The 17821-nt window shown below is 42.9% G+C and overlaps 1 protein-coding gene across 2 annotated transcripts in view; it reads right to left on the bottom strand.

Moving 5' to 3' along the window:
- The window catches only part of ANXA2 (annexin A2), a 44107-nt gene that overhangs the window by 10341 nt on the left and 15945 nt on the right, over positions 1 to 17821 (bottom strand). For both annotated transcript variants that reach the window (XM_024735247.1, XM_024735246.1), the window contains exons 4-5: positions 5378 to 5472; positions 2022 to 2135 (exon numbers count right to left, since the gene is read on the bottom strand). In XM_024735247.1, coding sequence (XP_024591015.1) covers positions 2022 to 2135; positions 5378 to 5472 — 209 coding nt within the window. The remainder of the gene's footprint in view (positions 1 to 2021; positions 2136 to 5377; positions 5473 to 17821) is intronic.

Genomic DNA, 17821 nt, shown 5'->3' with positions numbered 1-17821 from the left:
CTAAGCCTCAGGTTAATAGTTAATTTTGAATTTGATTCCTCATCTAGTATGAGCCAAGGCCTCTTCTCCCAGAGTTTTTAATCATGATTTGTAGAGGTGCTGGCAAAGCCAACATTTCTTCCCTTCTTAGCAAAAGGTCTACACAACATTCTATACAGCTATTATAAAGAGATTACCAAGCATCTTCAAATATTTTAGGGGGCAGTTTTTCAATCTCAAGGATATATAATATAGTCTAAAAATAACTCATGCATTGGAAGAAATGCTATATCCTGACACTGTTGAAACGTAGAACAGGTATAGCAATAGAAGATTTGTTTTCTTTCATCACTGATATACCCATGTTAATATCAGAGAATTCTAATAGCATTTTTTCCTCTATATTTAAAGGTGACCTTGGCAATTTCAAACTTGGCCCAAGCTCTCCACAGACTGTCCACAGTTCCCATCACGAGGGCAACGTCTACTGTAACATATGGTAGATATTGCCAGAAGTCAGAACAGATTTTTTTTAAAGCATAGTTCAGTTCATGTCACTCCAAGCTTTATGGATTTCAGAAGGGTACTCAGCTGTGATAGCTAATGGAAGAGCTGGCACAAGGTCAAAGATCTAGCAGTCAAAGCACCTTTCATTGGGCCCAATTACATAGATTACAATGGTGATTGACAGCTCAAGCAGGTCTGTTTCAAGTCACTAATACCTAGTAATAGATACTTATAAAATTGCACAAATCACAACTAAATGAATTCTTGGCAAAAATAAGATAAACTGATCTGAAGTGATGATGGTCAGAAGAAACCTAGGAGAGGCCAGCTCATCCATGGTTCCAAAGGTCCCAAGACTGAGTGTTTTCAGTGTTCTTTTTATTAAACAGGATCATTAAGTGTTGTTGACATTTTATCATTCTGTTCAATATAGTCTACTTAGAAAACTCAGAGCAAGTCTGCTCAAATAAACTGAGCACAGCTTGGGCCAAGCTGGAAAACTGATTTCAGAGCAAATCTTTCAGCAGCCCTGAGCTATCAACTTCTGGGCCTTGGAAATACCCGGTGGGAAGCTGCCTCCCTCTCGAGGTGCTCTGTGGGGGAAGGGATGACAACTGAACTGTGACATTAGCTCATTAGCTGGTGACTGACTTACAGCTCCGTCTCTCCATAATTCAGAAATGGTGGCATCACAGAAAATGCACTCGGACTTAGAAAAAAACATCAGAACTACAGCTTTCCCTCCACTCTGAGGCTTTACCCAGTTTTAGCAGCAGAGGGCAGTGTCAGATTATTCAAAGTATTGCAGGCACACTTACGAAAAGGGTTCTGTGCTTTGCCATTAAACATGCATTTATGTTTATATATCTATTCCATTTATATAATACTCGATGTTTTAGGTACACACAAAATTCAGGGGAACTTACAACCTGGAATTTTTACTATCTAATTTAACCTAAAAAATCCATGTTCAAAATAACTTTGCAAAATACAAGCAAAAGACAAGTAGCATGTGCCTTGATCCTTTGAACAAAACACAGGAACCGTTCGCGAGCTGAAATCACCCTTTATGTGCACTGTGATGCTCTGACTTTGCTCCAAATTTGAATCAAACAATGGGACCAGCAAGGGGGTCAGAAGAAACAACCAAAACGGCATACGCAGATTTTTGTTAAGCTTCACTTAACAAAAGCTATGAGTTTTACTTTCGCCTTAATATCATAACAAATCTTTTTTAAAGAGGAAGTGTAATCAAGGAAGTAGTTTTTCCAAATGGTATTCCAATTGCCCAGGTGCCAAGCAGTAGCAGCTGGTAACTGACTTCTCTGCATCATGAAATTTCTTTACAGTCTTAAAAAAAGTAATTGAAATATTTTTGGTACAAATCCTGAGCCTTATAGCTTCAGTTCATTCCCAAAAAATGATTCCAAATGAGAATTCAACATAACTGAAAATCACCTAATTACACTCAGGAAGCTGTAATTCACAAATATTAATGGCAGATTTGACAGAGATTGCATCTCACACGTGTTTACCTTCATGGAGGCTTTCAGCTCGGAAGCGTCATACTGAGCAGGTGTTTTCAACAAGCCCAAAATCACTGTCTCCAGGTGGCCGGACAAGGCTGACTTCAGTGCTGATGCCAGTTCCTTCAGAAAAGCAGACAACAACATGGAAAACTTGGTTGGTAACCAATATTCCCTTTAAAACTAGTAAGACAAAAATAGAGGCATGTGGGGGCTTCCCTGGTGGCGCAGTGGTTGAGAGTCCGTCTGCCGGTGCAGGGCACAAGGGTTCGTGCCCCGGTCCGGGAAGATCCCACATGACGCAGAGCGGCTAGGCCCGTGAGACTTGGACGCTGAGCCTGCGCGTCTGGAGCCTGTGCTCCGCAACGGGAGAGGCCACAACAGTGAGAGGCCCGCGTACCAAAAAAAAAAAAAAAAAAATAGAGGCATGTGTTTGTAAAGCAGGTTGTGATTCTTTGACAACTCTAGGGTGTTCGGTCAAAGTATCCTTCAACCGCATTCCCTTTGGCAGACCCAAAGGTCAGAAATGGAAAGATCAGACTTTCCGCCGGTAAAATCCCCTAAAATCCAAGCTGATTTTGCCCTCTCGTCCAGTCAGTAAAAGGAAACCAGAGCAGCATGCAATGCCTCAGAAAGCTATGCAGTTTACAATACGCTTACACTCACACGTGGTAACAGCCTATTTAAGACAGGGCACTTTCTAGGGTCAAGGCCCCTGCTAAGAAGGAGGTGATCAAAGTGGGGAGCCTCCAAGGAAGCAGAACCTTTGTGGCCTGCTGGTATCCTCCTGTGAAAGGTTTTGTACAGCTGTGCAGAGGTGGCTCCAGAAAGTCTCCAGGTGGAACCAGAGGCCCCCACTTGGCTAGAAGTGATCTCATGAAGCTTTCCTATGCAAGACACTTCACCTAAGACTGAGAGAACCTCTATTTTCCATACCAAACTGGAACGGTATTATCAAGATGGCAGGGACTAACACCCTCCCCATTCACCGCTGGGCTTCCCTGCTATATAGTTTCTTAAAGGTTCCCACTGTTACCATTAAAATCCACTGACAGATTTCAAGTCAGAGGCCTGAGTCAGCACCCAGATAGGCAGACAGATATCCCAATTCGATGTGGCTTTGACAGATGCTTCCTCGGGGATTAGATTTCCTACAAATCATGGGCACTGAGTGATGGCTGAACTCTCCTGTTATAATTATTTTTTTTCTTTCTTTTCACTTTTTCCCCCCTCTTCTCTCTTCCTCTCCTGCTTTCCAGCAGCACCCATGGCATCTACGATGTTCAGCCCCTAGAGGCATGTGTAGGCTCTAAGAGGTGATGTGCAGCCTGCTTCAGAGAGAATCTTCTCAAATCATTCACAGATGTCGAGGACTGAGATGGGTCTTAGAAATCATCTGGCCCAACCCTTTCATCACCTACTTTCTCCTGCTTCCTGAAGTCCTAGTAACACATAGCACTTAGGAGAGAACTTTAGAAAGCTACACCTTCCAATTATAGCACCAATTTTCCGGCGTGGAACTCTGAGGTTAGGTAATTCCAAACTTAGCCTACCCTGACACTCCCCTCTACCCATTCTCTGTTCAGACTTCAAATAGCATTTGGGCACCTACTGACTTCTTCCACTTCTATAATAAACTCCTTATGGGCAGCCAACTTCCTGCTTCTCATAATGTCAAGCACAGGGCTTTCTTTGCACTTAGCAAGGAATATTTGTCCAGATATGTTTGACAAATAAAATATGACCATTCCTTCTACGGAGAAACCTGGCATCTGCTTGAACATGAAAGAAATATAACATTGATGCTCTGTCCCAGTTCCTGTCCACTTCTACTAGCTGTACCCATGCTGTTCAAGCCCCTCACCTAGGCAGCCTCGGTCCCTATTGTTACAAGTACAATACAGGGCCTTCTCCTTTATTATGCAAACAATAAGGTTCTGCTTTCAGGATTTCCTTCAGAAAGTATCTCCATTATTTTATGTATCTTTCTTAAAATGTGATAATTCTCCTTAGCCCAGGGTTAAGAGGTATCAAGAATCATAGGATAGTGAGTTGTCCCCAGCCCACCATGAAGCCTGTGAGGTCACCAAACCATGATTCTGTAACATCATCCCTCCAACAGGGTATGTGAGAGCTTTGTCCTCCATATATCTCATCTGAAATCGAAATCCGGGCTTCTATATTTCTATGTACACTTATGTGTCCACACCCAAGTGTGTTCCAAGACCACACTCTGTGACAGCTGAAGGAGCAATTACAGGCATACTGTCCAAAGAGGTGGGCCTTCTGCTCCAACTGGAACTCAGCTCTACCAGCTCACAGATCCTTTTGGGAAAGTGGAGAAATAAACACTCCCTTCCATGCCTCACTGTAGTAGATTAATGTCAGTCTAGCTGGAAGAAAAATTTTAATGCATATGAGAGGAAACAAGCTGCATGCTTTCCTATTTATGTCCTTTCCAACTGTTTTGAGAGGTGGGAGAGGGAGATATAGCAGGGTGTGACCTGCAACTTCCTGGACCCTGGTGGTCATGTCAACTCCAAGTGCAGAAATGTCTTTTCTAGAATCCTTCCAGCTCACCTCCACTGTGACTACGAGTGAAAGCCATAAGTCAAGCGGGAGCTGCAGGAAGCCATGCTTACTGCACCGTCCAAGAATAAATCGAAAGCTTTTAATAGCAAGAAGTTAAAAATAAAGCAGCCTGTCTGTAAAAATAAATTTCCTAACACTGCGACAAAATAAAGGATGAACAAGTGCTGGGCTGTTCCTTAACCACTCGTGGACGAGCAAGGGAAAAAGGCACACAAGACCCTTTAAATAGTGAGAGCATGGCAAGGTGAAGACAGCCTAGAGACCAAATGAGCTACTAAACTAAACCTGGCGGTTGCAAAGATCTTAGGAATTCAACTGTATTTTTTTAAGAATGAGAGGAGTGTGTCAGGATCAATACTCAAATGGAAGCTAGTGTCCCAAGATTAAATTTAAAACATTTTATCAAGAACCAGCAGAAGTCATAAAGATGAAATGAGTGGCCACATGTAGAGAACGGCATACCTGGCAAAAAGGTTAGCACTAAATAAATGATACCTGTTGTTGTTTTCCCCGATCCTTTCTATTTCCAGAACTGCTCCCTTTACACCCTCTGGGTTGGAAGAGGGTGTGGTCTTTATGCATAAGCTCCAAGCACCCCAGGGGACACGTATATGTGAGTTGTGACTCTTACAGGATGTAAGGGGAAAACCTTGGATCTCCTAGAGTTCCAGGAGGCGCTTGCTGGGAAGAGCCAGAATTCACAAAAAGAAAAAGCAATGGCTGAGGAACTGAAATTCAACATGGAATGCCCTCCATCCCTGAACCTGCTGTACCTTTTTGGTCTTTCTCTGGTAGGCGAAGGCAATATCCTGTCTCTGTGCATTGCTGCGGTTGGTCAAAATGTTGACGATGGTGACCTCGTCCACACCTATGAAGACACAAGTAGGGAGTAGTTACTCAACCATATGCTCTAGTTCTCTGGGCTTACATAGAAGGTTTTAAGCATTTTTTCAACCTGAAATGTATATATTAGTCCCTAAAGTGAAATGCCAAGACATTAAGATGTTTTCTTTCTTTTTGTCAGCACCCTCCACCCAACATGTATACCCTCTTTTCTGTTTTTCCTAACAGCCTCAAACCTCAAGTCTAAATGGACCTTTTAAAGTATCTGTATTAAAAAAAAAAAAAAAAACTATTTCATTCATAAATTGGGTTTCTAGACTCAACAGTAGGAGGTGCATTTGTGGGGCTTTGGCAGTCACATGGAACAACAAAGATTTAGAAAGATTTGAAATGAAGGTCCCCGAATTACCATTTAACTGAGGTTTTAATGGACAGTAACCGTGACCTGAATTAATAGACAATTATTTATATTTATTGCAGGATTATGGCTATATAAGCAGCTAAGTACAATTTCTATAATTATATAAAATGTCATGACAAATGAGTCAGATTTAATATGGCAGTTGTATTTTAATAGCATAATTGATTAATACAGTCCTACTTACAGAAGACTAAATTGTTTTGTAAGGAAAATAAATGTTCCATTGCTTTTAATATTCAATAGGCCATTTTAATAATCAATTTTGTAACTTTATTAAAAAGAATAATGTTTTAATCTAAATCTAAACTGGGAGTTTTGAAGTGCCACCAAAATATTTGAGTACCTATTTTAATTGGAACATGTGTATTTACAAAGATAAGCAATGCCTTCTGGTATCTGAAAGTATGCAATTTTATATCAGAAATACTCTTAACAGGCCGTTTAACTTAAGGAAGCACTATTTTAAGAATTCAGAAAGTGAAAGGTCTCTCTCCTGACTGATTATGAACTTTGTTTTATAAAAAGAAGTCTTTGCCATAACTGGATAGGTAATTCCTGAGTGAGAAAGAGCAGAGTGGTTAAGCCTCCAGGGTCACACGTGAACTGCGAACAGCCCAGCCTATAGGAAATCAGGAGTTCCAAAGCAACAGAAAGGTCAGAACGCTAATGCTCTGAGACAGAGGCAATGAGCAGACTTACAAAGAAGGTATTCTAAACTCTCAAGTGTGTTAGAAAGATCAAAAAGCAGAAAGTTAGAATTTCTGGGTATAAAAATAAGTAACATTTTTGTATTTACATACTCATTTTTAAGTGAATTCATACCAATACGTTAGTTACCTTAACTGCAGCATTTACACCTTTAGCTCTGATTTTCAGAGTAGCCAGTGTCAACGTAGAAACCCAACTGCTGAATATGAGATCATCTCAAAGATGCTTATTTTGGCAAAAAATAAAGGGGGAAAATGTCTAATAGTAGATTGATTAAATAAATGTTTTTGTCCTTATAGTGGGATAATATACAGACATTTAAAATGACGGTATAGGGCTCCCCTCGTGGCGCAGTGGTTGAGAGTCCGCCTGCCGATGCAGGGGACACGGGTTCGTGCCCCAGTCTGGGAAGATCCCACATGCCGCAGAGCAGCTGGGCCCGTGAGCCATGGCCGCTGGGCCTGCGCGTCCGGAGCCTGTGCTTCGCAGGCACAGGGAGAGGCCACAGCAGTGAGAGTCCCACGTACGGCCAAAAAAAAAAAAATGTATAAAATAGATAAGCAACAAGGATATACCGTACAGCACAGGGAATTATAGCCATTATCTTGTAATAACCTATAATGGAGTATAATTTGCAAAAATACCAAATCACTAAGCTATATACCTGAAACTAATATAATATTGTAAATCAACTGTACTTCAATTTAAAAAATTAAAGAAAATTTTAAAAAAACACAGCTCCCTGGGCCTCCCTGCCCTCTGAGATATGATTAAAGACTCTTGTGGACTTTGGACCTGGGAAGCAGCATTTCAACCAGCTCCCTGGTGATTCTTTATTTGAGAATCGGCAACAGAGATGGAAAAGCATGGGTGGGAAGTGGAAAGGTCGTTGGAAATCTGCCTGTGTATAAGACTATTAAATCGCTTCTACCAACTGCTTCTGTCAGGTGCAGGGTCAACTACAATTTTAGGGAAAGAAATGCTTACCTTTGGTTCAAACAACCCTGGTAAGAAATAATAACACCTGAAAAGAGCTCACTCCACAAACTTCAGTGCAGTCCCATGCTCTTACTCATTGAAACAAACCTCTCTTAGCAACCAAACAATGAACCTTTCTGTTCATAGCAGCTTAGCATTCAGCCAACAGAGTCAGAATACAATCCAGTTACTGGAAATCCCCGTAAAGAGCCTGGGCGGTTAACCTGAATCTCACCTAGGACTCAGCAACAACTAGAGCCTGAAGGCGTCTAAGTGTATTTTACCTAAATTACTGACCAAACAAACAGACCGCTGCGATGCAGCATCGAGCATGCTGGGACCCCTTACCAATGAAATATCTGATACATCGCACAAATGCTAATGCCAGCAACTACAAAGAAAGTAAATGGAGACTATTTCTACCAGTGGAAGCCCCCTCCTCCTTCCGAGGGCCTCACCTGCATCAGCTGTTCCTCCCATACCACTGTGCGCAAGTTTCAAATTGAACTAGAAAGAGGAAAATAAATCAGAGCGCCCAGGATCAATGGCCTGCTCAAAGCCACGTAAGGCACGTCCTGTGCTGGAACCCCAGAATGCACACATCTGCCGGTGGGATTTCACCATCTTATCTTCAGAACAGTGCTGCTTCCTCTCGACCTGGCATCATAACTGGTGAGACGGTTTATTCCTGTAGAAAATAGTCCAGTCCAGGTTGAAGCTGCAAGGGTCATCCGGTGACTCACCACTCCTGCCCAGGATGCAGCTGAAGGATGAGGGCTGAGTGTTCAGCTACCTATGTCAGCACAATCACCGTCAACAAATGCACAGCAAGTGCCAGTACACCAGGAAAACTTTACATTTAAACAAGGTTAACGCAGGTGCAGACGCCGGCAGATGAGGCTCTGCCCCTCTGGATTTGCACTTTCCGATCTCTCCTGTGCCAGTGCGAAGGGAAGTGTCTGCTGAGGGAAGGGGCCCAGGGTCGAAAAGAAACTGCGTGGATGAAGCAAACGCATAAAGAAAACAATAAATGTGAATAATGCCTATTTTCCCATCCCCTTCCTCTTGTGTTTGATACAGGTCACAAAGTAATCCAAGCAAAGCCTCACATTGGGAAACAATGACATGGGTGCAGGATCCCATAGAATGTGGATGAGAACACAGTAAATTCTGTGATTCAGGCAGATTTTTTTTAATGCCTTTTTTAAATTTAATTTTTATTCTACACTGGAGTATAGTTAATTTACAATGTTGTGTTTCAGGTGTACAGCAAAGTGATTCAGTTATACATATTTATATACATATATCCATTCTTTTTCAGATTCTTTTCCCATATAGGTTATTATAGAATACGTAATAGAGTTCTCTGTGCCATACAGTAGGTCCTTGCTGATTATCTATTTTATATATAGTAGTGTGTATATGTTAATCCCAACCTCCTAATTTATCCCTCCCCCCACCCTTTCCCCTTTGGTAACTGTAAGTTTACTTTCGAAGGCTTGTGAGTCTGTTTCTGTTTTGTAAATAAGTTCACTTTTATCATCTTTTTAGAGTCTACATATAAGTGATACCATATGATACTTGTCTTTCTCTGACTTACTTCACTTAGTATGATAATCTCTAGGTCCACCCATGTTGCTGCAAATGGCATTATCTCATTCTTTTTTATGGCTGAGTAATATCCCATTGTGTGTATGTACCACATCTTCATCCAATCCTCTGTTGATGGACATTCAATGTCTTTTCAACACTAACAGAAGCTAAGATTTTCAAGACTGGTGAGGAACTAAGACACAAATTTATCTGGCTCCTGATGGAAAGCAGCAGGAAAGTTTTTAAGCTTGAATGAAAATGGCCAACTAATCTTATCAGCTAACTACAAAAATGCTTCCCACACTCCGGGGCATCTGAAAAAAATCAGTCCCTGTTCTAAGTGCTAGTCACCTGAAGCCACAGTTCCAGCAAGTGATGCCATGGGAAGGCACCGCTGACAAGCAGGGCTCACATAGAAAACTCTGGGGTCGTGGGTTCCTTTAAACATCAGCCATAGTTTTAAAACAAAGAACACTTGCAGTCTAAAATAACGGCTGAATCCAAACCCACAAAATGGGCCTCCTGGAGTCTCCTCCTCTCTGCGGGTGGAAACCCCAAGTCAACTCCACATCTGGCACTGCATGGAAAATGTGCATCTTTACTGTTCATGGCCAGGAACCAAGAGGCCATTCTGAACGGGATGCTGACTCACATCTGCCAAGGCACACTGACTGCACAGAGAAAACAGATTTCATTTTGTTTGATAAAGGACTCAGGAGGCCCTCCAGGCAGGGCTGACTGACTAGTTAGAAGATAAAGGAAAACTGCCCAGATCCGCTCCTTATCTAGATCATAGGTAAAACCGGGACTTGGCTTAGGTTACTGGGCATATCAGTATCAAACCTCAGAAATCATCTTTACAACAAGGTCACAGGCAGGCCACAGAGAGAGCAGAAGGCACAGACCCATGGGTTTTATTTTATTATAATATTGATAGTATCAACCATTCACTGAGTACCTACATGCCAGGCATTTTACAAGGTGCTTTGTACAAAGCTCTCTTGCAATTGTCATCGTGTCCATGTGCGATGGGTGTTAGTGTCATCCCCATTGTACCAATGAGGAAAAGACGAGGACTCACCCAAGGTCACACAAGCAAGTCACTTGCAGAGCTGGGATTCAAACCAGGATTAAATATCTACGTTGGGCTATTCTGCCTCCTATTACAGAAAATAATCCAAAACTTGAAAATAAGGCAAAAGGAAGGGAACATGTCTTCCCAGTGTGGCTAAAAGGCCCATCCAAGACTGTTTCTCCAGGGCACGCTCTCACTCAACTTGCTACTCACTACTGATTATGGCATAGGCTCTATGGGGTTATGTGTTAACTTGTAGATTTTGGTCCAGTAGAAAGGATAGCCCCCCCAAGATTATGGCTTCAGTGCCCTGAAGGACATTAACGGTCTTTATCCAGCCTAGCAATCTTCTTCCAACATTCTTTCCTCAGTGTCTATAAACACCTAGAATCTCAAATTTCCCTTTTAACCAGCCCTATCTCAATGAGTTAAATAAATGTTTGCCATGTGTTTATCCTATATCTCTATGAGTCATGTTTGTACCTTTCTGAATTATAATTTGGTACGTCTTTATACCACACTCCTCCATCTTGCTATCCCTTTTAACCAGCCCTATCTCAATGAGTTAAATAAATGTTTGCCATGTGTTTATCCTATATCTCTATGAGTCATGTTTGTACGTTTTTGAATTATACTTCTTTATACCACACTCCTCCATCTTGCTGCTAAAAAGGACTGGAGACAGTAACGTGTCTATTTGTCTACAGAACTGGACTTACTCTTTAGACCATACAAATGTACACCCATTGAATAATCTGTAGATAATGATTTGCCACCCAGTAACAACGTGCGTGGCCACTGAGCTAACCCAACTGAGGTTTTTTTCAAGAAAAAGAGCTAGAAGACTCTTTCCTGGAAATAGCCATTCATAACTCAGTGGGAGCCTAAAATGCCAGTAAGAGTGATTTTAGAGACAGAGAAACACATGCACGCACACAGACACTCACACACACACTGTTGCCCAAAGTACCCTTCCCACCATCTGCCACGGTGCTGCCTGGCCCGACTCAAGGAAAGCGTGGTTTAGCTAAGTGCCTAAGAAGAGGATTGGGCCCAGAAATCAAATTTCTTCTATTTCCATTCTGCTCTGGTCTCACCTCAGCTGAGTCCCTTAGAAAGGATTTAAGTACAGTCTCCTTGGTAATCCCACTGGGGTATTTTAATAATCTGGAACCCTGTCTGCCTTCTGTGCATAATTACATTTCTGAGATACTCTACAGGACCAGCAGCAAAACACAAAGGCCACTACTAAGATCGAAATCAAATAAAATTGCAAATGAAGGGTTATGCATAAAATGAAAGCACCAATTTGCGCCCTGTTGCTCTACCAGCTTCCTGAGTCAGAAAGTAAAAAAATCTGAACAGATGTAAAAGAAACTGATACCCGCCCTGAACTCAGCTGACAGAGAAGTTAGTAGTTATTGTCTCAGCACTGCTGACACCTGAACGTGGTGACTTCCATCGTCCCTGGGTATCACCGGTATTCGGATTTCCTCATGGAAAAGAGGTAACCATTTTTTATAGAAAAAAAAAGGCTGACAGGCAGGCAACACAGCCGATGCCTACAATGAGAAAGGCACCAGGGACTCCTTCACCCATGTTTCACAGGCTCCTTGGCATGAGTCTGGCATCTATCTACCCGAGTAGACAATGATCATCTTGAAAAAAATCAGAAAATCTGTGCCCAGAGTAAAGGTGGCTGTGACTCAGCACTAGTCCCTCTTTGTTCCCAGCAGTGCTGTAAGATGAGAATTCAGTCTAAAGTGAGCTTGAACACAAAAGGAAAGTCCTCATCAACGGGAAGGTTTTGTTCCCTCCTGTTCACTTCCAGGATGGTTAGAGTGAGAAGGCCCTGGGCTACGTGGGGCAGAAAGGCCTTTCCCACAAGCGCGCTCACACTCAGGCGTGGGGGTTATGAGTTTGGGCCCACACCTCCGATGCCACTCTCGTGGGAGAGAAGCTACTTTTCAGAGCCAATCTGCCTCCTGGCATCTTCAAGAGAATACATTCCTGGTCTTTCCTGGTGGCTCAGTGGTTGAGAGTCCGCCTGCCGATGCAGGGGACACGGGTTGGTGCCCTGGTCCGGGAAGATCCCACGTGCCGCGGAGCGGCTGGGCCCGTGAGCCACGGCCGCTGGGCCTGCGCGTCCGGAGCCTGTGCTCCGCAACGGGAGAGGCCACAACAGTGAGAGGCCCGCGTACCGAAAAAAAAAAAAAAAAAAAGAGAGAATACATTCCTCATTGCTGTCTCAGCTAAATGAATATACCTCCAGGTGTGCAGGTGAAACCAAAAATACACATCCTGGCTTGCTTCCCACTGCCATGGGATGTTAAGTCTTTCGGCCATGCTGGAAATCTTAAGCAGCTCCATTTCCAAAGTATAAGAAAAAAAATAAGCGCAGAAACTTGCTGCCGTTATGCTTCTATACTTGTGCTTATGAGGGAGGGAAAAATCACCCGCTTCTGCACCCCTTCCGGAGAACACAAATACTGCTAAAATCAAAACTGGCAATAATGACAGGGCAATTCATTACCCTCCCCTTCCAGAGAGAGACCGAAGCTGTACCAGTTTATTGGCACTTACACTAACTCCGGGGTTGTGCTGCTTCTAATTACAATCTATTTTATGTAGTCTAGATTCATCCTTTTCTAATTTAGCTGACTTTCCTTTCTAGTTATTTGGACCCATATGGTAAACCATTCACAGCTGTGTTGTACACTCTGCAGTATATATTTAACCCAAGGCCAAGCTAGACCAAGAGACTCCTACAGATTTAAGTCTCAGAAACCTCTTGTTAATTAAGCAATATTACTACTTTTGCATGGCTTTATTCAGTTTCTAACTAGACATTAATTAAGGTAAGTAATTGCAGAGCCTACCTCAAGCCAGAGCATACACAAAGCAATCATCCATTTGGTTTAGGTGACATGCTCAGGGAGCACTGAGATCCCTTCAAACCAAAACCAAAGCAAACTTACAAGTGTGAGCTAAATTCATTTTGGAAAAAAGGATCAAAGCTTACTAGGGGACTGTTAATCCTTCGGGGATATGGTCCGGATTCTGGAACTGCCTTCTGCTGCCTTCTCTTGCCAGCCACATAACCTGACTCTGCACTCACCTGTATGCTGGCATCTGTGTACATTTTCACTAATATTCAGGTTAAATATGTACTTTTTCACATGATCCCAGGGGCCTGGGCATTAGAAAAGTTTAATGAAATAAAGTCGTTGCCCTCAAGGAGCTCACTTTCTGGTGGGAGAGACAAACCCATAGATAAATAACTAAAACACAATGTGGCAAGAGCTATAAATGAGATGAAAGTATCATGAGACACAAATCAAGGAATAAATGATTCTGCCTCCCACTTAGAGAAAGCTCGGAGAAGAGGTGGTGCATCAGCTCGGGCCAAGATGAGTGGGAACTGCCTGGATGTCAGAAGTGCGCCAACACTCCCACTAGAAGCGGGCTGCACACTCCCGAGAGAGCAAAGGCCCTGTCTGTGGCACCGAATAGCCTGGAGATGAAGCCAGACAGAGAATCTGCAATGGATGAGGCAAGGAAGCCCGTAAAAATAAGGACAGGGACTTCCCTGGTGGCGCAGTGGGTAAGACTCCGCACTCCCAATGCAGGGGGCTCGGGTCAGGGAACTAGATCTCACATGCATGCCACAACTAAGAGTTCACGTGCCACAACTAAGGAGCCCACCTGCAGCAACTAAGACCCGGCACAACCAGATAAATAAATATTTTATAAATAAATAAGGACAAATGCCCTAGCAGCCCAGGTGAGAGATAAGGGCAGAGGAGAAGGGAGGGATAAGAGCTGTTTTGGGGCCTTCTGACCAGTCCAGGCAGCACCAGCCCATAGATCTCACCCAGGTCTGCCCCTCCAAACTCTCCCCACTGCAGGCCTGCCTCGGTGTACAATCCTTGGGTTTAAGAGCAGTGAGTAACCCTAGGCCACAGCAGACTTGCTCACAGCCCTTCTGCCTGCGACTCGGATAGGGAAGCAGACATACATCAGGCAGTACAGGTAATACCCAGCATGCTCTACACTCGGCACATTGTGCACACACACCTGGGCTACCCTGAGAGGGGAGGCCCAGAGGGTCATCTTTTCACGGTCCCTTGGCTTTGTATCAGCGTTTGAGGTTTACCCTGTTTCCTTGGATGTCAGGGAAACACCAATTAATTTGCATTGTATTCTCCTGGAAAAGGGTTTGAGAAGGAGCCAGTTAAGGTGGGGCATGAGCTTCCTAATTACACTTAAAGTGAAAGGCATTCTAAAAGGGAAGGTAAGATCTTAATTAGCTCATTTTTTTTAAACTAGTGTTAGTATCTAAAAAGATCAAGGGGAAGGAGAAAAAACCAAAAGGGATGTGAGTTTCCCAACTACAGCTGACCCTCGAACAACTGGAGGGTTTGGGGTGCCAACACCCCCAACAGCTGAAAATCCACATATAATTTATAGTCGGCCCTCCTTATCCTCAGTTCCATATCTGTGGATTCAACCAACCTCTGACCGCGTAGCACCGTAGTACTTAGCGTTGAAAAACCTCCACGTGTAAGTGGACCCACACAGTTCAAACCCATGTTGTTCAACTACGATGACTTCATTTTTGTTTTTAATTTAGTTCACTGCTTTCCGTTATGAAGGTAATACATGTCACCACAGAAAAATTGGAAAAAATAGAATATACCGAAAACACAGGAAAAGAATCAATTACCCATAATTCTATATATCAGTTAATAATGCCTTTTATCTTTTTCTTTCTGACATAAAAAAAAATTGTGGTGGTATCATCATACTGTATATACTATTTTATGTCCATTTCCTACACAACGGACACATTTAAGGTGAAATATGAGTGTTCCAAAATTGACTGTGGTGATGGTTGCATAGTTCAGTGAATATACTAAAAAAGACTGAATTGTACATTTTATATAGGTGAATTGTATGAGATGTGAATTGTATCTCAATAACAATGTAAAAAAATTGTTTACAAACTTTCCTTTTCATGTCTTGGTGACATTCTACAGACACTCTATACAATATAAAGGCAGTTACCATAATGTACTAAGTCACTCTCCAACTAGAAGATGGATCTAGGTTTGTCACCATCATAACCAATGCTGATACAGCACAGGGAGATCAGCTCAGTGCTTTGTGACCACCTACGGGGGTGGGATAGGGAGGGTGGGAGGGACCGAGATGCAAGAGGGAAGAAATATGGGGACATATGTATATGTATAACAGATTCACTTTGTTATAAAGCAGAAACTGACACACCATTGTAAAGCAATTATACTCCAATAAAGATGTTAAAAAAAGTAATAACCAATGCTGATAATAAAATCTTTGTTACAACTCTAAGCTCTGTATAGCTATCATAGTCTTTCCTCTCGAGTTTCCTAGAAGGATTTAAGGTTCTAAATACACCAACAATCTAGAAACTATTTTAAAGGACCAACAGACTTAACTCAAGAATAATCAGTTACTCTTTAAAATCACTAGGCATCAAAAACAAATAATAAAAAGCAGTCTTAAGTGGGACCCACTGGGCATTAAGTTTGGGAGAGAAGAAGACAGGAGACCAAAAGCTGGACCCGCAAATATAACATGTATCTGATACCCATAGAATCACAGCTAGAAAACGTTCTCATGCCTGAAAACAACTCATGGCAAAGTAAAAAGTCCAACCCTGGCAGGTGGGTAGCATAACACTGGGGTGCTTGAGAGCACAGCCCTGGGGCTGGAAAGAGTCGTGTTAAAACCCCTATGTGAACCACAGCCAAGAGACCTGGAGCATGTTAATCCTAAATTATATCCGCCATAAATGGGGATGACAGCACCCTACACGAGAGGACTAATCTGAAGTTCACCTAGGAAGAATGTTCCTGAAGTGCTTGGTGCCACGCCAGCCCATAATCAGCAGCACTCAATAAGCAGCTGCAACCCTAATAATGGTGATGTCATCTGCACTTGACCAAACTGGAATGCAGGAATCCAGATCTTAGCCCTCCAGATGTTTCTGCTTAGAAACTACAGTATTTTTCTAACTCAGAAAGCGCCTGAAGGTATTTTTATTACCCTGGGAGTTTCAGCTGTTACCAGAGTTCATTTGTGCAATCTTTACATTCCAGTGTGCTAAAAGCTTTCTCATGCAGGGATAAAAGCAGCCTTTGTCTCAAGCTTGTAAAAGGCACCATCTTTGTCAGATGAGTTAACTGTTAAACTTCCGTTATATCTCTACAATGGCTAGTTGGGAAACCCCAGGAATGCAGGCACATTCAAATAGTGAGAAGGTGAGTTTTTAGGAGAGCAGATTGCATGCGTGTGTGTGTGTGTGTGTGTGTGTGTGTGTGTGTGTGTTAAGATGACATATTTTGAGTATTATCTATATGCCAGGCACCATGCTAAGTGCTTCCTACTTCACAACAACCCTGTGAGGTGGGAACTTTCATTAGCCCTCCTTCTACAGTAAGGAATCTGAGGCTTAAGAAAGTTAAATGTTTTCCCAGAGTCAGACAGCTAGTAAATTAGTGGTAGAGCTAAGATTTGAACCCACGAACACATATGCTCTCATCCACTGAGCTCCACCAAGTAGAACTGACTGCAGGGAGGTAAGCCCTGCAGATTTTAGTTTCATTTTCTGATTAGTGACTTCCTGACTTCCCAGCCTGGCCTTTGACAAGTATGGTCATTTAAAAGCACCAAAAAAGATGGCTTTTTGAAGGCAGTTAGTTGTCCAGGCCGCGCGTAGTGGGAGGTGCCCACAATGTCCCCATGGAAACGAAGGCTGCTTTGAGGCCAGTGATGCAAACCTATGTCCTATTAGAACCACAGGACGTAAAGGATCTTTCTGCACTCCTTCCTATCCCTGGAAACACAGTCACCAGTTTTTCCAAGGGTTCTAGGAAAAGTGACAATGCAATTTATCCTGCAAAATAAGACAATTCGGAGGGCGAAAGGGGGCACAATCAGTAAATATGCCGGCATAACGGGGACACATGTACACGCCAATTTTAGGGCCCCAGGTCACCCTGACTGAGGTCCCCAGTCTCTCAGTGACCCGTATGTGCATTGTATGCATGTGTCAATAAGTAAAAACACTCCATCGTCCTCATGTCCCACAACTCGTCAGCAGGGGATGAACAAGCACCCGCTCTGGCTGCTGGATCACATACAAGTCTCAATCTAGCCTCATATGAAAAGAAGCACTTTGTCCGAAAGGGGAAAAGAGTGTGGTGAATCACAAGCATCACCGCGATAACCACAGTGTTTCCAAGGGTCCGGGGATGGGGCAACCCCAAAGGCACAGGCGTCGTTAACGTAGGCCAAAGAAGTCTGAACGCTGGCTTTCGCGGATACAGAAAACAGCACGATGACCTGAACAGGCCCTGGCTCAACAACTCTTACCCAATTAAATGCTTTATCTGCTTTATTTCAGAACAGAGGCTTTTATGCCTCCTTGTCCTCTCTTACTCATCCTGGAACTCTAGGAAATACAGTCATCCTGACAGCTCTTCAAACCCAAGCTCCAGGCCTAAGGAGGGGCGTAATAACTTGTGGAGCTAATAATAAAAAAAAAAAAAAAAA

The sequence above is a fragment of the Neophocaena asiaeorientalis genome, unplaced genomic scaffold, assembly GCF_003031525.2.
Source record: "Neophocaena asiaeorientalis asiaeorientalis breed wild unplaced genomic scaffold, Neophocaena_asiaeorientalis_V1.1 scaffold264, whole genome shotgun sequence".
Taxonomy (NCBI): domain Eukaryota; kingdom Metazoa; phylum Chordata; class Mammalia; order Artiodactyla; family Phocoenidae; genus Neophocaena; species Neophocaena asiaeorientalis.
This window is presented reverse-complemented; position numbering and strand designations above follow the sequence as displayed.